At 40.9% G+C, this 24,149-nt stretch overlaps 1 protein-coding gene across 1 annotated transcript in view; it reads left to right on the top strand.

The window, feature by feature from the left end:
* The first annotated feature begins 15,762 nt into the window (after positions 1-15,762).
* The window catches only part of LOC126424817 (serine/threonine-protein phosphatase PP1-beta catalytic subunit), an 81,799-nt gene continuing 73,412 nt past the window's right edge, over positions 15,763-24,149 (top strand). The window contains exons 1-3 of the mRNA XM_050087611.1: positions 15,763-15,898; positions 16,148-16,279; positions 16,612-16,842. Coding sequence (XP_049943568.1) covers positions 15,847-15,898; positions 16,148-16,279; positions 16,612-16,842 — 415 coding nt within the window. The 5' untranslated portion in view covers positions 15,763-15,846. The remainder of the gene's footprint in view (positions 15,899-16,147; positions 16,280-16,611; positions 16,843-24,149) is intronic.

Raw genomic sequence — 24,149 nt, 5'->3', positions numbered from 1 at the left:
AAGAGAATGAACAAGTGTAGTGTATGCCGTCTTTTTGGCAGACCTGCTACATTTTATAAGTGTTCTGGCAATAAAATGCCATGTTTTGTTTGCCTTCCCCACAACGTGTTCTATGTGCTCCTTCGAATATAAGTTGTACGAAACTGTAATTCCTAGGGATTTAGCTGAATTTATGGCCTTTAGATTTGACTGATTTATTGTGTAACCAAGGTTTAACGGATTCCTTTTAGCACTTTTGTGGATGACCTCACACTTTTCATTATTTGGGGTCAATTGCCAATTCTCACACCACACAGACGGTGCATCCACAGCCGACAACCCGTGCTTATGCCAATGATAACACGACACCATCGGCAACTACTACTGAAATGGGCAGGTGACCAGTGGCACTGGACGCTGGTGCAGTGGCAGTGTGTTGCACGGTCTGACAAATCCCAACACCTTCTTTGTCATGACAATAGGAGGGTGCAAATCCACCATCTTCCAGGGAACAGTTCTTTGCCACCTGTACTGAGACACTGAGACAAGCTGGCGGTGGCTCCATTATGTCCTGGGGAACATTCACATGGGCATCCACGAGTCCTTCCTGAGAGCAGTGGCACTTTTTAACACGATAATGTGCCATGCCACAAGAACGGGAGTGTGATGGAGTGGTTCGAGGAACAGAATGGTGAATTCCACTTGATGTGCTGGTCCCCCAACTCACCAGATCTGAACCCAATCGATCACATTTGAGATATGGCATCAGAGATCATCATCTCCCTCCCCAAATTTATGGGAATCAAGTGACGTGTGTACAGATGTGATGCCAACCCCATGCAGCGAATTAGCAAGGTGTCATTGCTTTCATGGCACAATGTGTTGCCACTGTTGGCTATGACAAAGGTGGGCATGCCAGCTATAAGATGTTGTTGTTGTTGTTGTTGTTGTTGTTGTGGTCTTCAGTCCTGAGACTGGTTTGATGCAGCTGTTCGTGCTACCCTATCCTGTGCAAGTTTCTTCATCTCCCAGTACCTACTGCAACCTATACCCTTCTAAATCTGGTTAGTGTATTCATCTCTTGGTCTCCCTCTATGATTTTTACCCTCCACGCTGCCCTCCAATGATAAATTTGTGACCCCTTGATGCCTCAGAACATGTCCTACCAACCGGTCCCTTCTTCTCGTCCAGTTGTGCCACAAACTCCTCTTCTCCACAATTCTATTCAATACCTCCTCATTAGCTGTGTGATCTACCCATGTAATATTCAGCATTCTTCTGTAGCACCACATTTCAAAAGCTTCTATTATCTTCCTGTCCAAACTATTTATCGTCCATGTTTCACTTCCATACAAATACTTTCAGAAATGACTTCCTGACACTTAAATCTATACTCGATGTTAACAAATTTCTCTTCTTCAGAAACGCTTTCCTTGCCATTGCCACTCTAGATTTGATATCCTCTCCACTTCGACCATCATCAGTTATTTTTCTCCCCAAATAGCAAAACTCCTTTACTACTTTAAGTGTCTCACTTCCTAATCTAATTCCCTCAGCATCACCCGACTTAATTCGACTACATTCCATTATCCTTGTTTTGCTTTTGTTGATGTTCATCTTATATCCTCCTTTCAAGACAATGTCCGTTCCATTCAATTGCTCTTCCAAGTCCTTTGCTGTCTCTGACAGAATTACAATGTCATCGGCGAACATCAAAGCTTTTATTTCTTCTCCGTGGATTTTAACACCTACTCCGAATTTTTCTTTTGTTTCCTTTACTGCTTGCTCAATATACAAATTGAATAACATTGGGGAGAGGCTACAACCCTGTCTCACTCCCTTCCCAACCACTGCTTCCCTTTCATGCCCCTTGACTCTTGTAACTGCCATCTGGTTTCTGTACAAATTGTAAATAGCCTTTCGCTCCCTGTATTTTAACCCTGCCACCTTTAGAATTTGGAAGAGAGTATTCCAGTCAACATTGTCAGAAGCTTTCCCTAAGTCTACAAATGCTAGAAACATAGGTTTGCCTTTCCTTAATCTTTTTTCTAAGATAAGTCGTAAGCTCAGTATTGCCTCACGTGTCCCAATATTTCTACGGAATCCAAACTGATCTTCCCCGATGTCGGCTTCTATCAGTTTTTCCATTCATCTGTAAAGAATTCGCGTTAGTATTTTGCAGCTGTGACTTATTAAACTGATTGTTCGGTAATTTTCACATCTGTCAACACCTGCTTTCTTTGGGATTGGAATTATTATATTCTTCTTGAAGTCTGAGGGTACTTCACCTGTCTCATACAACTCAGTCTGTGGTGCATGCTCGCAGCCAGCTGCCACGGTCAATGCCCGCGGGGACCCCAGTCTGCCACTAGCGGCCGCGCGACGCCAGTTGACACGACGCCTCCCACTGCCACCGCCACCTCACTCACAAGGTACGTGCCTGCCCTCTCCTCTGTGTTTGGTGTGTCGCCGTGGAGTGGACGCTGGGATTCCTCACCAGATGGTAGAGTTTTGTCAGGACTGGCTCTCCCAAGGCTGTCAGTAGTTCTTATGGAATGTTGTCTACTCCCAGGGCCTTGTTTCGGCTCAGGTCTTTCAGTGCTCTGTCAAACTCTTCACGCAGTATCGTATCTCCCATTTCGCCTTCGTCTACATTCTCTCCCATTTCTATAATATTGTCCTCAAGTACATCGCCCTTTTATAGACCTTCTATATACTCCTTCCATCTTTCTGCTTTCCCTTTTTTGGTTAGAACTGGGTTTCCATCTGAGCTCTTGATATTCATACAAGTGGTTCTCTTTTCTCCAAAGGTCTCTCTAATTTTCCTGTAGGCAGTATTTATCTTACCCCTAGTGAGATATGCCTCTACATCCTTACATTTGTCCTCTAGCCATGCCTGCTTAGCCATTTTGCACTTCCTGTCGATCTCATTTTTGAGACATTTGTATTCCTTTTTGCCTGCTTCATTTACTGCATTTTTATATTTTCTCCTTTCATCAATTAAATTCAATATTTCTTCTGTTACCCAAGGATTTCTACTAGCCCTCATCTTTTTACGTACTTGATCCTCTGCTGCCTTCACTACTTCATCCCTCAGAGCTACCCATTCTTCTTCTACTGTACTTCTTTCCCCCACTGCTGTCAATTGTTCCCTTATGCTCTCCCTGAAACTCTGTACTTATCCAGGTCCCATCTCCTTAAATCCACACCTTTTTGCAGTTTCTTCAGTTTTAATCTGCAGTTCATAACTAATAGATTGCGGTCAGAGTCCACATCTGCCCCTGGAAATGTCTTACAATTTAAAACCTGGTTCCTAAATCTCTGTCGTACCATTATATAATCTATCTGATACTTTTTAGTATCTCTGGGATTCTTACATGTATACAACCTTCTTTTATGATTCTTGAACCAAGTGTTAGCTATGATTAAGTTATGCTCTGTGCAAAATTCTACCAGATGGCTTCCTCTTTCATCTCTTAGCCCCAATCCATATTCACCTACTATGTTTCCTTCTCTCCCTTTTCCTACACTCGAATTCCAGTCACCCATAACTATTAAATTTTCGTCTCCCTTCACTATCTGAATAATTTATTTTATCTCATCATACATTTCATCAATTTCTTCATCATCTGCAGAACTAGTTGGTATATAAACTTGTACTACTGTAGTAGGCGTGGGCTTCATGTCTATCTTGGCCACAATAATGCTTACACTATGCTGTTTGTAGTAGCTTACCCGCATGCCTATTTTTTTATTCATTATTAAACCTACTCCTGCATTACCTCTATTTGATTTTGTATTTATAACCCTGTATTCACCTGACCAAAAGTCTTATTCCTCCTGCCACCGAACTTCACTAATTCCCACTATATATAACTTTAACCTATCCATTTTCCTTTTTAAATTTTCTAACCTACCTGCCCGATTAAGGGATCTGACATTCCACGCTCCGATCCGTAGAACGCCAGTTACCTTTCTCCTGATAACAACGTCCTCTTGAGTAGTCCCCGCCCGGAGGTTCGAATGGGGGACTATTTTACCTCCGGAATATTTTACCGAAGAGGACACCATCATCATTTAACCATACAGTAAAGCTGCATGCCCTCGAGAAAAATTACAGCTGTAGTTTCCCCTTGCTTTCAGCCATTTGCAGTACCAGCACAGCAAGGCCGTTTTGGTTATTGTTACAAGGCCAGATCATCCAGACTGTTGCCCCTGCAACTACTGAAAAGGCTGCTGCCCCTCTTCAGGAACCACACATTTGTCTGGCCTCTCAACAGATACCCCTCCGTTGTGGTTGCACCTAGGGTACGGCCATCTGTATCGCTGAGGCACGCAAGCCTCCCCACCAACGGCAAGGTTCATGGTTCATGGGGGGGAGCTATAAGATAGGTGTTCATAATGTTCTGGCTGATCAGTATATGCGAGCCCATCAAGCAGCCTGCTTGTTGTGGTGACACACTCTACAATAATAGATAAGATTGTAGAAAGAGCAATACACAAATTGATACTTACCTATAAATACTTATAATTTATCCACCACCATTGCTACCAACACATTCAGTGGAGGATGATGTAACTACACTGCTAACCATTAAAATTGCAACACAAGGATGTCTAGCAAATGATGAAATTTTACATGGCCCAGTCACACTGATGTCTCCACCACTTATTTTCAATGTCAATGTGCAGTAACCAATTACAGACAACAGGTGGCAGCACTAGCAGTGGAGTGTACATAAACATAAAGCATGTTGGGAGGAGGGCAACACGGGAAACAGTGCAGTCACTGTAATGCAGCGATGGATCGATTTATCTGACATCCAAAAGGGCATGATTATTGGCTCTTGGTCCAAGGGTAGAAGTATTTCTGCAACAGCTAAGATTTTAAACTGTTTGCATTCCACCATGGTTCAAGTATATCATCCATGGCAAAATGGGGCTATTCAGAACTCGTGCTGAGACAACTGTGGTGCACAACGGGCCGTAGATAATAGGGATGAACATGGCTGCAGAGGTGACTATGGGTGAACAGATGTGCAACTGTTGAGCAACTGACCACCCAGACGAACCAAGGGACTACCAACAGTGTCTCCTCAGCGACTGTTCAGCCGACGTTGCTGCATATGGCTCTCTACAGCAGGCATCTAGTTCGTGCACCCATACTGATGGCTGCTCATGGGCAATGAAGGCTGTACAGTGTGAAATGTGTGAAAGCAAACGAGGAGGGAGCATTACGACCTGTGGAATATTTTCGCATCATTCCCTGGGTGATCTTGTCATTCTGGGAGACACAATGGATCAAGAGTAGTATGCATCTATCCCTGGGGACCACATCCATCCCTACACACAATTTTTGGTGAGATGGTATGTACCAGTAGGACACTGCAGCTGTCACACAGCTCGCAGTGTATGTGCATGGTCTGAAGAACACCAGAATGAGTTTATTGTACGCCCCTGGCCACCAAATACACCAGATTTAAACCCATCTGAGAATTTGTGGAACCATCTTGATCAGGCAGTTTGCACCATGGAGCCTCAACCGAGGAACCTAGTGCAGCTGGCCACAACACTGGGGTCGGCATGTCGGCACCATCCAGAACCTCACTGATTCTTTTCCAGCGCATCTCGAAGTGGTTCATGCTGCAAATAGTGTTATTCACGCCTACCACTGGTGGTAACATTAATGTGACTGAACACTGCATTAATTGTGCATATACAGTATAGAAGGAAGAATACACAATTACATTTGTAGGTGATTTGGGGATATACAGGGTACAAAATATAATATACAGAGGTGCCATCTGTGGCAGGAGCAATGGCTCTAAGCAGGCCAGGCATCGAATTGAATTGAACTTGAATGGTAGATAACTCATAACAATGCTTAAAATTTCAACTTAGCATGAGTTCATGGCTGTATTCCTTCTGAAGATGGTAACCCTAGTGGTACTGAAACCTGAGCCAGGCTTATTACAGTAAATTTTATGCAACCAGTTGGCTGTATACATCATTTATTGAAAGATATGAGTAAGTTATTCCATGCCTTCCCAACTCTATGGCAGAGTACATCGACTGTAGTGGTTGGCAAGCAACAATCCGTGACCAGATGTTTTCAATGGGTGAGAGTCTAGAAATCTGCCACCCAGGACAACAGTCAAATACACTACATATAGATCTGGGTCAGGGCAGTGCAAGCAATATGTATTCATTGAGAACATAACACTAACTGTTCAAATTATCAGTTATGTGAGCTGGAGGTGACAGTTAAGTGCACCTAATGGCCCCTGGTAACAGTAATAAATGCAATATGACGATGTTTATTCTTCTTGGAGATGTCTATCAAGATGCTGTAGGCAGAACCAGGATTTGTCTGAAAAGACAACATAGGGCCACTTCTGTCGAGTGCACCCTATTGGCATGCCTTTCTCTGCTGCTGCATCATGAGCATTCACAACAATGATTGCTGTGCTGAGAGCCTGTGATGTGCCAGACTTGTAGCACTGTCTTTCTGTATACTAGTGGCGTAACGAACATAAATGGCCCCCGGGGCATGACATTCTATTGGCAGCCCCCATTGGCACCCAGGGCGCAACACTTTATTGGCACCCCCTCTCCCTGCCGGTTATGGCACTACACTTTATTGGCATCCTGCCACCTCCAGAAACACGTATAGTAATCTAATGTATAGAATTTACTCTAATAATAATAATATATTCCCCCCCCCCCCCAAAGAACCATGGACCTTGCCATTGGTGGGGAGGCTTGCGTGCCTCAGCGATACAGATAGCCGTACCGTAGGTGCAACCACAACGGAGGGGTATCTGTTGAGAGGCCAGACAAAGGTGTGGTTCCTGAAGAGGGGCAGCAGCCTTTTCAGTAGTTGCAGGGGCAACAGTCTGGATGATCTGGCCTTGTAACAATAACCAAAACGGCCTTGCTGTGCTGGTACTGCAAACGGCTGAAAGCAAGGGGAAACTACAGCCGTAATTTTTCCCGAGAGCATGCAGCTTTACTGTATGGTTAAATGATGATGGAATCCTCTTGGATAAAATATTCCGGAGGTAAAATAGTACCCCATTCGGATCTCCGGGCGGGGACTACTCAGGAGGACGCCGTTATCAGGAGAAAGAAAACTGGCGTTCTACGGATTGGAGCGTGGAATGTCAAATCCCTTAATCGAGCAGGTAGGTTAGAAAATTTAAAAAGGGAAATGGATAGGTTAAAGTTAGATATAGTGGGAATTACAGAAGTTCGGTGGCAGGAGGAACAAGACTTTTGGTCAGGCAAATACAGGGTTATAAATACAAAAACAAATAGGGGAAATGCAGGAGTCGGTTTAATAATGAATAAAAAAAAAAATAGGAGTGTGGGTAAGCTACTACAAACAGCATAGTGTATGCATTATTGTGGCCAAGATAGACACGAAGCCCACTCCTACTACAGTAGTACAAGTTTATATGCCAACTAGTCTGCAGATGACGAAGAAATTGAAGAAATGTATGATGAGATAAAAGAAATTATTCAGATAGTGAAGGGAGACGGAAATTTAATAGTCATGGGTGACTGGAATTCTGTAGTAGGAAAAGGGAGAGAAGGAAACGTAGTAGGTGAATATGGATGGGGGGGAAGTAATGAAAGAGGAGGTGGCCTGGTAGGATTTTGCACAGAGCATAAATTAATCATAGATAACACTTGGTTCAAGAACCATAAAAGAAGGTTGTATACATGGAAGAAGCCTGGAGATACTGACAGGATTCAGATAGGTTATATAATGGTAAGACAGAGATTTAGGAACCAGGTTTTAAATTGTAAGACATTTCCAGGGGCAGATGTGGACTCTGACCACAATCTATTGGTTATGAACTATAGATTAAAACTGAAGAAACTGCAAAAAGGTGGGAATTTAAGGAGATGGGACCTGGATAAACTGAAAGCACCAGAGGTTGTACAGAGTTTCAGGGAGAGCATAAGGGAAAAGTTGAAAGGAATGGGGGAAAGAAATATAGTAGAAGAAGAATGGGTAGCTTTGAGAGATGAAGTAGTGAAGGCAGCAGAGGATCGAGTAGGTAAAAAGATGAGGGCTAGTAGAAATCCTTGGGTAATAGAAGAAATATTGAATTTAATTGATGAAAGGAGAAAATATAAAAATGCAGTAAATGAAGCAGGCAAAAAGGAATACAAACATCTCAAAAATGAGATCGACAGGAAGTGCAAAATGGCTAAGCAGGCATGGCTAGAGGACAAATGTAAGGATGTAGAGCCTTATCTCACTAGGGGTAAGATAGATACTGCCTACAGGAAAATTAGAGAGACCTTTGGAGTATGAATATCAAGAGCTCAGATGGAAACCCAGTTCTAATCAAAGAAGGGAAAGCAGAAAGGTGGAAGGAGTATATAGAGGGTCTATACAAGGGCGATGTACTTGAGGACAATATTATGGAAATGGAAGAGGATGTAGATGAAGATGAAATGGGAGATACGATACTGCGTGAAGAGTTTGACAGAGCACTGAAAGACCTGAGTCAAAACAAGGCCCAGGAGTAGACTACATTCCTTTAGAACTACTGACGGCCTTGGGAGAGCTAGTCCTGACAAAACTCTACCATCTGGTGAGCAAGATGTATGAGACAGGCGAAATACCCTCAGACTTCAAGAAGAACATAATAATTCCAATCCCAAAGAAAGCAGGTGCTGACAGATGTGAAAATTACCGAACAATCAGTTTAATAAGTCACAGATGCAAAATACTAACCCGAATTCTTTACAGACGAATGGAAAAACTGGTAGAAGCTGACCTCGGGGAAGATCAGTTTGGATTCCGTAGAAATATTGGAACACGTGAGGCAATTCTGACCTTACGACTTATCTTAGAAGATAGATTAAGGAAAGGTAAACCTACATTTCTAGCATTTGTAGACTTAGAGAAAGCTTTTGACAATGTTGATTGGAATACTCTCTTTCAAATTCTGAAGGTGGCAAGTGTAAAATACAGAGAGCGAAAAGCTATTTACAATTTGTACAGAAACCAGATGGCAGTTATACGAGTTGAGGGGCATGAAAGGGAAGCAGTGGTTGGGATGGGAGTTGGACAGGGTTGTAGCTTCTCCCAATGTTATTCAATCTGCATATTGAGCAAGCAGTGAAGGAAACAAAAGAAAAATTTGGATTAGGTATTAAAATCCATGGAGAAGAAATAAAAACTTTGAGGTTTGCCGATGACATTGTAATCCTGTCACAGACAGCAAAGGACTTGGAAGAGCAGTTGAACAGAATGGATATTGTCTTGCAAGGAGGATACAAGATGAACATCAACAAAAGCAAAACGAGGGTAATGGAATGTATTCGAATTAAGTCGGGTGATGCTGAAGGAATCAGATTAGGAAATGAAACACTTAAAGCAGTAAAGGAGCTTTGCTATTTGGGGAGCAAAATAACTGATGATGGTCGAAGTAGAGAAGATATAAAATGTAGACTGGCAATGGCAAGGAAAGCGTTTCTGAAGAAGAGAAATTTGCTAACATCGAGTATACATTTAAGTATCAGGAAGTCCTTTCTGAAAGTGTTCGTATGCAGTGTGGCCATGTATGGAAGTGAAACATGGACGATAAATAGTTTGGACAAGAAGAGAATAGAAGTTTTCGAAATGTGGTGCTACAGAAGAATGCTGAAGATTAGATGGGTAGATTACATAACTAATGAGGAGGTATTGAACAGAATTGGGGAGGAGTTTGTGGCACAACTTGACTAGAAGAAGGGATCGGTTGGTAGGACATGTTCTGAGGCATCAAGGGATCACCAATTTTGTATTGGAGGTCAGCGTGGAGGGTAAAAATCGTAGAGGGAGACCAAGAGATGAATACACTAAGCAGATTCAAAAGGATGTAGGTTGCAGTAGGTACTGGGAGATGAAGAAGCTTACACGGTATAGAGTAGCATGGAGAGCTGCATCAAACCAGTCTCAGGACTGAAGACCACAACAACAACAACAACACCACAATATATTTTCTAGAAAATCTTGCTTGTCTTGGAGACCATTTGGCACCCATGTGCAAGTGGAATTTGGGGCCCGATAGACCCCCTTGCCCCCTCCCTCCACCTCACTCGTGGATATTTGTGTCATTGCAAACATGCCCACTTCCTAAGTAAAGGTACACAATACAGCTGTACAATCCTGCATGGCCTAGTGATGGAAATGTCTGTCCTGTAATGTGCTAGTCTCGTAGTGCCATTAGGATCCTGCTAGGTATTGAATATGGCTCTCCTGAACCCATTGATTCCATATTCCCAAGAGAGTCATGTGGTTTTCAGCAACACAAACAGCCATATCATGGAACGATAAAGCATAGTCTCAACAGGCCACGACCCTCCCATTGTCGAAGACAGGTGTAGGCTTGCACACACAATTCTTTCTAATGCGAGACATAAAATGATCCCACAAACAACATTCAAGCTTGTAACCTTTTCTTATGTACAGAATGTAAATATCTTCAGTCCTGCGTATTATGTGTGTTTGTTTTGAAATGTTTATCATTTGCGTATCCGAGCTTGTCCATTTGACCTGAATGAGATGTCTGTCTCAGCAGCAGCTTTGGTAATGGGAAGTTGACGATGGAATATAAATAATCAAAGGAGTAAAGTAGTTGGGGTGCTGAGAAGCCAATAGTATGGCTACCAGCTATTATGGATTTTCTGTATCTGTTATAGACTTAGCACTTTAATTAAACTGTTAAGGGAAGTTATTAAAAAACTATGGAAATAGACATTTTAAAATTTACTGTTTTACAAAAAAGACTGAAAAGGTAATGTTTAAATTTTGTTAATCATATGCTATCAAAGTGTTTTATAGATTGTAATGATTTCCTTCCTGAGTACACAGTAAACCTGTCTATGAATGATTTCTTCACCACAGCTTACTAAAATAGGCTGTGTCGTTTTGATTACCTATCATCCTGCCCTGAAAAGAGGAACATCCTACCCAAGAGCCTTTCCAACCCTCCTCAAGTGCTGTACCGTTGCCCAACCAACTTCCACAACGCGCTAGTCCATCCCTGTGCCACTCCAAACCCCAACCCATTGCCACATGGACCACGTCCCTGTGGAAGACCCAGGTGCAAGACCTACCCAATTCACCCACCCACCACTTCCTGTTCCTGTCCTTTCACAGGCTTATCCTCCCCTATCAGAGGCTGGGCCACCTGTGGAAGCTGCCATGTCATATGCCAGCTCTGATGCAGTTGTTGCCCAGCTTTTTACATTTGTATGACTAGCAACCAGCTGTTCACAAGAATGAAAGGCCACCACCAAACTGTGGCCGAGAGCAAAGTTGATCACCTTGTGGCACAACATTTAGCTGAACATAACATTGATTTCAATGGCTGCTTCATTACCCAAACCATGTCGGTCCACCCTTCCTCCACGAGCCTTTCCGAAATGTACAGATGGTAGTTATCCTTACAACACATTCTCTTCTCCCAAAACCATCCTGGCCTCAACCTATAGTAATTTACTCTCCCCACACTTTCCAACTCCTCTGTACTATCCCCTCTCCCCTATTCTCACCCCATCACCCTCTTTGTGTGCCATCCTATGCCAAAGCATCTACCTGTCTTTCCCTTTCCCCACTTCTCTCCTTTTGTGCTCCTCTTTCCCCATAGCCTCTTGACACAGTGTCTGTTGGCAGTCTAATTCCTGGACACTCTGCCAGACAGTGCTCTTCTCTCTCCCCACTCATACCGCTTCCTTGTGTGAATGAGTGTAAGTGTGTTTTCTGTTATAGAGAAGGCTTTGGCCAAAAGCTAGTTGTATCTTTTCATTGTGCCTGTCTGAAAGTCAATGAGTCATCTTTATGGTGAGTAGCAATCTATATTTTCTTTATATTGTTTATTTTCCAGCCTGGTGTTTCCACTGTTTGATTTCACCTTAAATTAGGATACAAACAAAACTGCTTTAAAAACAAGAAAAGTCATAAGGCTCAAGGCTTTGTCTGTAAGCTGTTGTGTTTTTTCTAACCAGATGGTGCCACAAGATACATTGTTCACTTATTTATCGATACTTATTACTACACACCACAGTGTCACTATCATAGCAAAAGGCCGTTATTAGAAAAAAACAACACTGAATTTTGATCTAGTGTGAATATAGCAACCACGACCATACAGCCAAAAGGAAACTCACCTGGCTTGACAGCAGCTTGCCCAGTGAATTAGGTGGAATTTTGTTGTCCATGACTGTGACAATACCCGACACCCCACTTCAGATGTTTATTTTCACGCTGTGCTATAAATTGGCATTTTTGTTGCTTCCAATACATCATAATAACTCATAACCCAAAATAAAAATTTTCAAGAGGAAAAGGAGAGAAAGGAGATTGCACGAAAACCCACTGTGTCCTCGGTTTGGCTAACATTTGTTGTTGCATGTCCAAATTGAAAATTAATGACTTAATTTTGTCTTTTCGCAGTTGCCCTGTAAGCTGTTGTTGAGCAGTGTATTTAATAGAAAAGTGTCTTTTCATGTTATATTCTTTCACAACAGGCAATGATTCACTACACAACAAACAGCTTTATTGTTGTGCATCATGAAGGAGTAATTCTCAGTCCATTTCTCCTGGAATTGACAACATTAACGCCAGACATTTTGTGAGTAAACTTGACAGGGACACTGCATGAAATTAAGACACAACTAGCACAGAACTTTACGTGCGAACTGACAACAGAGAACTAGTTTGTTCAGTGGGACCTGCGGCTGTTGTTGAAGTCAGCACATTTCACGGGCACTCTGTAAGTTTAGTGGCATTGTTGCCTACTACAAGCGTTCGTGCTCTACCAATGTGTAGCGTAGATGTAGGCCGTAAATAACGTGCGCATTTGACTGCTATGCTGCAGCAGCATTGGGTGGCAGCTCTTTACCGCACTACAGATGCAAGGTGTTAATGGGATATTGGCTACTTCCACAGTGACAGCTGATGCAGCAACAGCCAGTCGCTGAGGGCAGCTCTTGCCTGCGTGGCATCCCTTGCCTAGTGAACACCAGCTGTCCGCCATGGTCTGGGGCGTATCACCAGGCTGCATTCTTGTCTGGTCAATTCTTTAAGCACGACATTCACTGGTCTGCATCATGAGCTGCAAACCTGTGCCGAGCCTCGCCCAATGTCAGCAGGAATACACGAAAATGCGTCCCGGGTGGAGTACAGTGTGAGTGCCTTATCCTCTCCTGCAGATATCGTCTGTGCTGTGGATTGAAATCGACCATGGGCTGGATCTGGCCCGTGGGCATCCAGTTGCCTACCCATGATCTAGCTGGGGTAAAACTCTTTATTTTTATGTCAAGCTGGAGGAGACACATTTTCATGATCTCATACAGTGGGTGCAACCTGATGTTGACTCAAAGCATCTTTTACCTGGCACAGCAGTGGAAGCCATGCCTGAAGACGATATAGACAGCTAACAGGCATTGAGCTGATGCACTGTGGTGGTGGCCAGCTGATGGCAACACAGTTTCCCTGGAATCAGGCTCGGCTGCAGTTAGAAGAACGTGTGACGACTTGACAAAGATCAGCAATGCTCACAGGACAGCCCTGTGGCGTCCAGCCTCAGACTACATTGAGTTTGGCTGTAGCTGTCTGAGACCCAATACACAGGTCTGCTGAATTCTGTAGCCAAACTCTCTACTGCTGGGTGGCAGGGGTGGGGGCACAGAGCCTCCTATTCATAGCATCCCTGACGCCGCATTGTTTAGCTGCCTGACAGAGTGATGCTGCGTCTCTGCCTAGTTACAGGAGACTTGCCACACATCTTCGATGTAACCGGCTGTACACACTGTGGGATGGATGGATGGATAGATAGATAGATATAGTGGTATCACAAATAACTGCAATGGTAACTGTGGTTATGTTGCAAGCATCAGTGCAGCTGAAAACTTTTAACTGGCTGCTCTGTGGAGATTATTTTCAAATAAGTAATTATTTTGATACAACAGTTTTCGTGTGCAGATTTTATTTCTCATTCAGTGTATACTGGGAATCAATAATGACGGACTGAGTGTCTTGTTTCTTGCAGAGGCAGGGCTTTTTGTGATTAGCTGTTTCCCCAATAGAATTGTTATCAGAGTATCTCTTTCTGACAACATCTGATTTGCAGTATGAAGACAGTACTACCGTCATTCACAAAAAATCACTGTAATGGTTTCTGGGCCTCTCTTCATCTTCAGTTTCTCTAAATAATACAGCTACGGAAATCAAACTATATCAGCAGTGAGGGAACTCGTGTTTTACACTATGGATGCTACACAAATCTCCCTTTTACTTTTTGCTCTCTCCATGTCTAAATGTATACTTATTGTTGTAAGAACTCCCCTATATAGCACGATTATCTCTTATTTTTGGTCTTCTTCACCAGTTCCACCCCAAATGCAAGTTTTAATGTATTTATCTCAAGTGACCTGCGAATGTCTGACACTACTCCACAGAGTATTAGTGGAGATGCAAAACATTTGAATTACATAACATCGGTGAGCTTGTGAAATATCCTACAAAATAACATCAAGTTTCAAGATTCACTGCAATACATTTTGATGATGCAATAGGTAGTTTATAGTGTGTTGTAAGTGGGTTCTATATCATGAAACACATCCTTATTGATGCCGAAAGAAGTGTAGCGATTTTCCTCTTTCGAAGCACGAAGAAATAAATTTCAGTTACAGAAGATATAGTTTCGTGGGATATAGTTCCGTCGCAGCAGAATTACTTCCCTTCGAGGACATATGAAAATCTGCATCTATATCTGTATGACAGGGGGTACTTCCTATTGTACAATGTAGGTTTCTTCCCGTTCCATTCCCGTATGGAACGAGGGGAGAATGCCCGCTAGAATATCTCTGTGCGCATTCTAATTAATCTGATGTTTTCATCATCCCTACTGGAGCGATACACAGAGGACTACAGTCTTTTCGCAGATTCGCCAAATATTCTGACTCCTGCTTCTTGCAATTCTGTACGAAGGCTCTTGGGGGGTAGTTTGAGTTTTTTTTCAACCGCCTGCCCCATGTTTTTGAGTATTTTCATGAGACTCGTGAGGCAGCATACTTGTCACCACTGGTACTGCAATTCTTTGAATGTCTTCAATATTACTAGAGATCGGCCTCTGTTTTTTTACAAATAATATTTATTAATCTTTCAATGACTTTGTACAATGATATACACAAGTCGCTTTCTGAAGGGGTGTATACAATACGGCACATAATGGAAATAAAAGCATTTGGACGTAATTACAAGTGTCTTACATGCGAATAATTTCACCGAAAACCTTACACTTATCATGTAATCTAATCTCTTAAACAAACATTTAGCACTGGCATCACTTCATTCGCTTCGCTCGCTACATTCGTTATCGGCCTTCTTCTTAATGCTTCTTCCCAGGTTCATTGTTTTTCGAGAAAACTACAGGTTTGCTCAGTACTACAGCTGTAGTAGTTGCATGTTTTTAATCGGAACATATACCTTATCGAACGCTTAAGTTGCAAAAGCGAAACCTGAATAAAACACAGAATTCTCAACAATGGCACTCATCAAATCGACTGTGATTGTACAGCCGCGAAGCCTCGTTTATACTACTCTACAGTCTAGTCTTAGATGTTATGTAAACACCAAAGATACAAATGTCCACGCCAGGTTCATCTGAAACGAAGCAATCCTATTGGCTGTAGCTACCTAGAAATGCTATTGGTTGGTCTCGTTTCGAGCCGAGCTGCTCCCAAAGGCAAGTGCCTTTCTATGATACTACGCTAGCCAGTTGCCTTGAGACATATCTTTTGAAGAACTTTGATACGAATCTTTTACGTGCACTTCGAGCTGCAGCGAGCAGTACCAAAATGGCTGACATCGATTTAAACGTAGACAGCCTTATACAAAGGCTTCTTGAAGGTAACGTTTATTACTACATGTAAATCTTCCATCGGATGTAGATCCTGTGTAATAGATGTTGTCTCCGAGTTATGCATTTGCCGGAAATTGTACTGCTTGGGTGAAATGGGCGTATCTGTCAAATGTCAAAATCTTGAGAATCTTATCGCAAGCAAAGTAGTTTAGCTTAATAGCGGGTGCGGGAACCCTTTACAGAAGCCTGTAAGCAGTAGTCCACTGTTTTAACTCAATTTACGTTTTGTTTTGCAGTAAGAGGATGTCGCCCAGGAAAGTCCGTGCAGATGTCCGAAGCAGAAGTGCGCGGACTGTGCTTGAAATCAAGAGAAATCTTCCTTCAGCAGCCAATTTTGTTGGAGCTAGAGGCTCCCCTCAAAATTTGTGGTAATTTACGATCTATCGTGATTGGATCAGTCGTTGAAATTATATGCGGTGCACAGTGCGTCGTAGTTTTTGAAATTAAAGAACTGTTAAAATAAAACTATACTAAAAAAGAAAATGTTTCCATACAGATGCGAACAAGGGAAACTTTTTGTGCCAGACCTTTGCTTGTGTTGGAATTAAGTGAAACCATCGATAGTTATGCACTTCTGTGTTTTAGCATTCAGGGATAGTAGATTTTATTGACAATACCTAATAACGTATTTATGCACCAGATTTGATACTCCCGAACCGGGAAGTTCAGAAACTTCAGCTCCTTTCCGTTTATGCTTCAGGTGACATCCACGGGCAGTATACAGATCTCCTGCGGCTTTTTGAGTATGGCGGTTTCCCACCAGAGGCAAACTACTTATTTCTGGGTGATTATGTAGATCGTGGCAAACAGAGTTTAGAGACTATATGTCTTCTGCTTGCATACAAAATAAAATATCCAGAAAATTTTTTCCTTCTGCGTGGCAATCACGAATGTGCCAGTATTAACAGGATATATGGTTTCTATGATGAATGTAAGTATTTTATAAATTTCTTGCTATACATAGAATTAGATGCTATCATATGTAGCTTTTTTCATTTTGCACGATGTAGTAATTACTTATATCGTTGCATTGGTATTTTCTTTTAAACTTGGCTTCTATCTGGAAGTAGATGTATTGAATGGCTAGCATGGAATTGAAGTTGTATGTAGTATATAGTTTTTTTAGTATGGTTTCTGCAATTTTTGACCTGTCAGTTAGTAATCTAGACAAGCTGAAGTTGCCTGTGTGATACTTCTCTCTATGAATGCCTGTAATTTGAAAGTGGTTTGATTTTTAGATGATTAAATAACAACTTGATAAACTATTCTGTAGTTGCCACTTTAGCTCTAAGTCATATAAGGTGCTTTACGTGTTGATCATTGTATTTTTGTCAGGAGTGAAAGCCTGTTAATATTCATGAAATTCCTGTTTGATAGTGGCCTACAGAGAGCTGTTGATGAACATGTAAGAAAATTGTTGTCTTAAGCAAATTAAATTTTAGTATGTAGTTGGAAGGATCAAAATCAGCACATCTTTGAAATTTGTTCTAAAATCTATCTGTAAATCACACTTGAGTGGAAGGCAGTTTTTTCACTAGGCTAGTTGTAAAAGTTTCATGTGGAAGTGATAAGGATTAGCCTACAATGAACCATCTTTCTTTGGCCAGTAATGCTATTAACCATGTAACTATTCATCAGCATCAAATACGCACTTTGATTACTATGACAATTGTGTGTTTTAATTATCAAAGTATTTAGATTTCTTTAGCAATGTGTTTTTTTTTTTTTGTGTAAGGAGATTATTACTAATGTCTTCAGACCTTGTACAAAGTTAAAAATGCTAGACCGTTATGGAAAAATTGAGGTTTTCAGTGAGGCTGCAAACATAACTATAGGTAGTGCAGTGTATCCAACTAGGCACCAAACTAAAGTTCAGTCTGTCATCATAACTTTCATTTAAATAAAGACTAGCTTATTATTCATTCATTCTTTCATTTATTGTCATTTAGATCCCAAGGAAAACTGCAAATGCAGAAAATAAAATAAATACTACACAAACAATGCAAGCAGTTCTTGATGTCCAGAGTATAGATATTGGTTGCATCCAATTTGGCTTGACATTTTGCCAATGTTTCACTGCTGCGTGCAAGTGCAACTCTTGTAGGTACCTCAGTACAACTTTTTCAGGATACGTCCTCTCGACATCTCGTGTTACTAAAGTCTCTAAAAGTACTTACAGATAATGTAGGTAGAAGTTTTATCATCACAAGCAATTCCCACTTTAAAAGTCCCATTTAAGTATGAAGGTTTGATATGTGAAGTTGAAGGAAACATTTTTGCAAGAGGAGAAAAAGTATTTGCCTCATACATAGTAATCACAATTTCTGTAAATCTTTGTAATTAAGAGGCATGTTCAAAAAATAAGTGTACAGTGACTGTTTTTATTTATTTATTTTTTTTTTTTTTTTACTGGTATAGGGGATTCCCTGACAAACGAGCTTTGCAGGAACACAGTAGTATGTAAACTGATGTAGTCTTCTAGTTGCATGAAAGATGTCATTGAGGTCCCGCCAAGTCGGAACCAAGTGCTGTGATCTGCTTCATACTTGCAGAAAGAATAATAGCCACTGAAATGTATTTGCAAATCAAATGAACGTGTTATAAACAGAAAGAATGTCTTTAAGCAGTGTAGGAAGTTTAGTGGAGGCAGAACAAATTATTGTACGAAGAGAGGAGTAGCCTAGTGACATCCCACATTGGCTGATGAATTGGTGCAAAAAATAGAAGAAAATGTTCTTGAAGACCGTTGATTGATAGTGAAAGAAATTTCTCTGATGTTTTGACAGTTTCCCAGAACTTTCTTATGAGGCAGTCACAGAATTGTTGAGATACTTACACTGTGTACAAGATGGGTCTCAAAACAGCTGACAGGTCACCACAAGAAAAATTAGATCAGTACTACCTGCAAGTTTCTGGAGAAACTTGAACTGGAAGACAAGGATTTTTGAGTCAACTGAGGCATCCGAGGCATCCGATTCCACCTGTCAGCTTTGACCCGTGACATAAGGGTGTTGTGTTGTGTGACGTCATGATGTGTGGAGTTGGTGTCTGTGCTTGAAGTGTGCATTTATCGGTCGTGACTGTTATAGAAGAATGGAAATTAGTGTCGGTGAGTTAAGAATTAAGTTTCCATTGTGTTTGTTATTGCGGTGTCGTTTGATGTTAATGGTTAGCTGTTCGTCACATGGTAAGTCGTTTAATTCAATTTGGGGCCTCTTTTGTTAGGTATGGATATGACTGCTAAGTATAATAGTGCATGTCTGTGGGCTGAAATGGGGGATGACATGTTGTCCGTCATTAAATTTCTGCAACTTTTTGGACTTGTGATGGAGATATTGAAATGGGGTGCATGCAAGCAGAATATGCGAGTTGGGGATTAGTGTGTAGCGCTGGAACTTTTTTGTGGTAAGTAGTAGTTTTTTTTGTCTATAGTTCGTATTTTATGATGATCGGGTGGGGTTTTTATGTGTTGTTGGGTCGGTGTTATTTACTGCATGTGTTGGTGGTTGATGTTTTGGTATCAGCACTTGTGGTTGATTTATGTATTTAGGGGAAGTACTCGATTTCAATTTTTTTGTATCGTCAGTTGTATCTGAGCTGTATAGGTCATGGGAAGCGACTGATTCCAGTTTATCATAGCTATGTTTGTTTTGGTATCATGAGCTGTTGTTGACTTATATAGGTCAAGGGAAGTGTCTGATTCCAGTGTGACATTGTAGCTGTGTTTTTTTTTGGTATTGTGAGCTGCTGTTAACCTATATACGTCAAGGGAAGTACCTGATTACAATTTTTGTTGGTTTAGGTGGTGGTTTTTGGTATCGATAGCTGTGATGTGATTATAATTTTTGGAGTAGTTGGTTTCATAATTTGTGGGATCGACAATCGCGGTTGAGCTATGTAGGTGCAGGGAAGTGACCAGTTCCTGTCAATATTGAAAGTGTAGCGGAATTTGGGAATTTTGTGTTTTTATGTCATCGTTTTGTGTGGTTTGGGATCATGGTGTATGTTTATGTGTGTTTATATTTAGTTTGTCCCCATTCAAAGACCCCCAATTTTCTGCACTGGTCCCATTACTTCGATTATATTTTTGGAGAGAGATGTGTTTGTTGGTTTTGAATGTATTTTCGTGTTTGTTGTCATTTATGTAATGAAGTCATAGGTGCCATATTGGAGATGTTGAGAATGGTCATTTCCGCCATATTGGTGATGTCATGGGTCGAATTGAACACTTCTGTAATCCTGGATTTATTGTGATAGTAGCATCACACCAATTCCCCGACTGTCAAAAAATTCAAAACCACAATTTGGGTGAATTTCTACCCTAGGGGGAGACGATCAATGCACAGTGATATTGTGAGGCCCTAAAAGAACTCAGGAGGAGCATTCAAAACAAAATAGGGGGATGCTGATGTATTTGTGCACGACAACAGCCATCCTCTTACAGCCTTAGTCACCGAGTGCTCTTGAACTCATTTGATTGTGATGTTTTGAACCACCACACTTATTCCTGTGACTTGATGCCTTCAGGTTAACATCTTTTCACCTCCCTGATGGCACAGATCAGTGGAAGTAAGTTTTGAACCGACAAGTGGGTGCAGCAAGAGGTTCTGAAGGGGGAAGGAGCTCACGGGTGAGTTCTCTGAGAAGAGCATAAAGAAGCTGATAAAGATGGCGATTGTGTGTAAAAGTTCAACAAGTGTATCAATGACATCCTGTAATTTTTTCAAATATGCTTATCCTAAAAAATATAAAAATCTAGTTCACTTACTTTGTGAACATACCTTCTACATTTAATGAATTTCAGACAGTGTCGTCAGCATTACATATCAATATCTTGCTGAGGTAGCATAGTTCCATAAATTTTTCTCCCTTGCATTTCCCCTCATGTATTTAGTAAGGATGGGCAAGAAATCTGGTATCTGTTACAAATCACAATGACTGAGAAGTCACAGATATCACAATAACTTTACAGAATCTGACTGTAATTTCAGTCGCAACCAAATGTCACAAGCAGCATTTAACATTCACGCTGTGTGCCATCTGTTTGCCAAATTTTTTATTTCTTCCTGTGAACATTTGTGTCTTGCTGGCTATGATATCATTGACAAGTCACAAGTAAAAGTCGGAAATAGCAACTGAGAAAGTAGCATTTAACATTCATTGCCATGTGTCATCAATTCATGAAATTCGTACTTCTTTCTGACAACCTTTTGCCTTACGCTATGGACATATAACCAACTTACTTATGGTCGAATAAATGAACCAAGAAGCTAATACGGTGTGAGAAAAATTTTATAGTTGGTGCTCTACCTAGACGGAGGACTGATATGTTTGGCTGGAGTGTGATATTGGACACCATCTCTACCTGCCTTCCCACCAAAGCCTATGGTCAAGGTTAAGTTGAAAGTTGATAAATCGGTTGAGAATTATTGAAGCCAATGAATGTGAATGCCAAATAAAGGTTGTGCTAACAGATCGACCCTGTAGTATAGCCTGATGTTTGCATTCATGTCACATTTAAACCCACTTAACATGCCTTTTACTGTAGAAACAAACTGCAAGATAATTTCATAAAATATACGTATATTGGGTAATGGACAAGGCTCTGATGAGTATTTTGATATTATCTGCATATATTGTACATAAACTGCTAAAAATGCAACCAGTGGTCCACTATGTAACTCTTACCAAATGCTTAACAACAGTGTATTCACAAGACAGATAGCATTTTTTAATGCTACAATACACACATAGTCCAAACTTTTGTGTGTATTGTCAAGTACAGCATTTAACTATCATCAGTGTCATCTATTAACTGGAAGACTAGTACCTTCCTCTGTTTTCACTTGTACACCATCAACCTTAAAATGCACAACCTTCCATCCTAGCTGGACCTTGGGCTACACTACAGGTTAGTCTGGCATCACAACCCAGATTTGAGGGAAAGGGGGGAGGGAGGAGGAGGAAGGGGGCAGAGGACAGAGATGATCCAATAGGACACTCTATAAAGTCTTTATCGATAACTATTTGGCAGAAAATAACTATACCTAGAACAAGGGGAGAATGGAATTTCTGTTATTCAGTTGCTCTTACATTTTTCACTTTATCATCCTTTTCAAATTGCATATTGGCTTAAATGACAGCACTGTTCCAGTATTCATTTTGCACTCTATATTTAACCAGTTATGGCTCTTTTAAGTTGAGAGTTCAAGAATTATCTGGAATCTTCACAATTATCTGCCTTAGATGTGAATGGGTATGTTGAGTAGCCGGTAATTGAACTGGGTGCTGCATAAGGAAAATCACGAAGATTATTAAACTTTTCTGCCATTACTCAATACTAGCACAGTAATTCAGTGTACAACTTCCAATATTTATGGTTGACAGCTATTGAGTAGGGAGGTTTGACACTTGGTAATAAACGACCTCTCTCAAACTTAGTTTCTAACTATCCTTTTCATGATGACTGTCTAAACACGCTGTCGCAACTTCTCCATTTCTACTGTCAATGCTATTTTGAATTATTGCTGTATTGTTTGGCTAAAAATTCGGTTCATATACCTGTGGGGGGGGGGGGGGGGGGGGGGGGGAATTGTCAGAATCTGTATTCTAAATGTGAACTCTTGCAGTACTATGTGTCAATTTGTTATGAGCCTCAACATCATGCTATTAATGTTTGTAAACCTGGTCCATTAATACAAAATTAAAGCCAAAGGAAGAACAAATATAAAATGTACTTACTAATGACTGTTTTGTTGAGGTGATGTTTTTCCCTGTAGACAAGTATAAATTTTGTCTACTGTGATTATCACAGAAATAGCTTTGATAGAGTGCAGAGGAATACAAACTGTGAATTCATTAATTATGATTTTAAATTGTGACAAATCGCAACGTAGAAACACCATTGCTGAGAAGTATTCGCAGAAATCACTGACATCAGAAGGTCACAGTTTAGTCCGTCCCTTGTATGTACCTGGATGTAACTTAAATACTCACTTTTATTCATTTAATAATAGGTTTGTTGCTTGCTTACAATATTATGGGCAGCTACATCTAGTATTAAATTTCAAAATCAGGATTATTTCATGACAAAGTATTTTAGGAAGAATGTATAGCGTTTTTGGTATGATGCTGTTGGTCAGTCTGTGTATAACAAGTTAAAATTAGGAATTGGGATGATATCTAGCCAGTGCCTACCTTCAGGAGGTTAAATTCCTAATGCTGCTGAAAGAAACACTTAATGTAGAATGTTTTAATCCTAGGTTAGGGAAATATTAAATAATAATACTCTGTCGTCAGTCCCAACATTTTTATATTCTACTTACTGTCCATTTTTGAGGATTGTATAAATATAATGGGGATTACATCCATGAAAGTAGTGTTGTAGCTCTGAAATGCATTGGGTAGTAATTAATAAACAAAAATATTATGACTGAAGACAGAATATTATTAATACAGGGTGGTCCATTGATAGTAGCTGGGCCAAATATCTCACGAAATAAGTATCAAACGAAAAAACTACAAAGAATGAAGCTCGTCTAGCTTGAAGGGGGAAACCAGATGGCGCTATGGTTGACCCGCTAGATAGTGCTGCCATAGGTCAAACGGTTATCAACTGCATTTTTTAAAATAGGAACCCCAATTTTTTTATTACATATTAGTGTAGTATGTAAAGAAATATGTTTTAGTTGGACCACTTTTTTCGCTTTGTGATAGATGGCGCTGTAATAGTCACAAACGTGTAAGTATGTGGTATCACGTAACATTCCGCCAGTGCAGACGGTATTTGCTTCATGGTACATTACCCATGTTAAAATGGACCGTTTACCAATTGCGAAAAAGGTCAATATCGTGTTGATGTATGGCAATTGTGACCAAAATTTCCAACGGGTGTGTGCTATGTATGCTGCTCGCTATCCTGGATGACATCATTCAAGTGTCCGGACCCTTTGCCAGATAGTTAAGTTATTTAAGGAAACAGGAACAGGAAGAGGAAGTGTTCAGCCACATGTGAAACGTCAACCACTACCCGCAACAAATGATGCTCAAGTAGGTGTTTTAGCTGCTGTCACGGCTAATCCGCACATCAGTAGCAGACAAATTGCGCGAGAATCGGGAATCTCAAAAACGTTGGTGTTGAGAATGCTACATCAACATTGATTGCACCCGTACCATATTCCTATGCACCGGGAATTGCAGGGCAACAACTTTGAACACCATGTACAGTTCTGCCACTGG

The sequence above is a fragment of the Schistocerca serialis genome, chromosome 10 (genome assembly GCF_023864345.2).
Source record: "Schistocerca serialis cubense isolate TAMUIC-IGC-003099 chromosome 10, iqSchSeri2.2, whole genome shotgun sequence".
Classification (NCBI taxonomy): domain Eukaryota; kingdom Metazoa; phylum Arthropoda; class Insecta; order Orthoptera; family Acrididae; genus Schistocerca; species Schistocerca serialis.
Note: the sequence above shows the minus strand (reverse complement) of the source record. Positions and strands in the feature narration are given on the sequence as shown.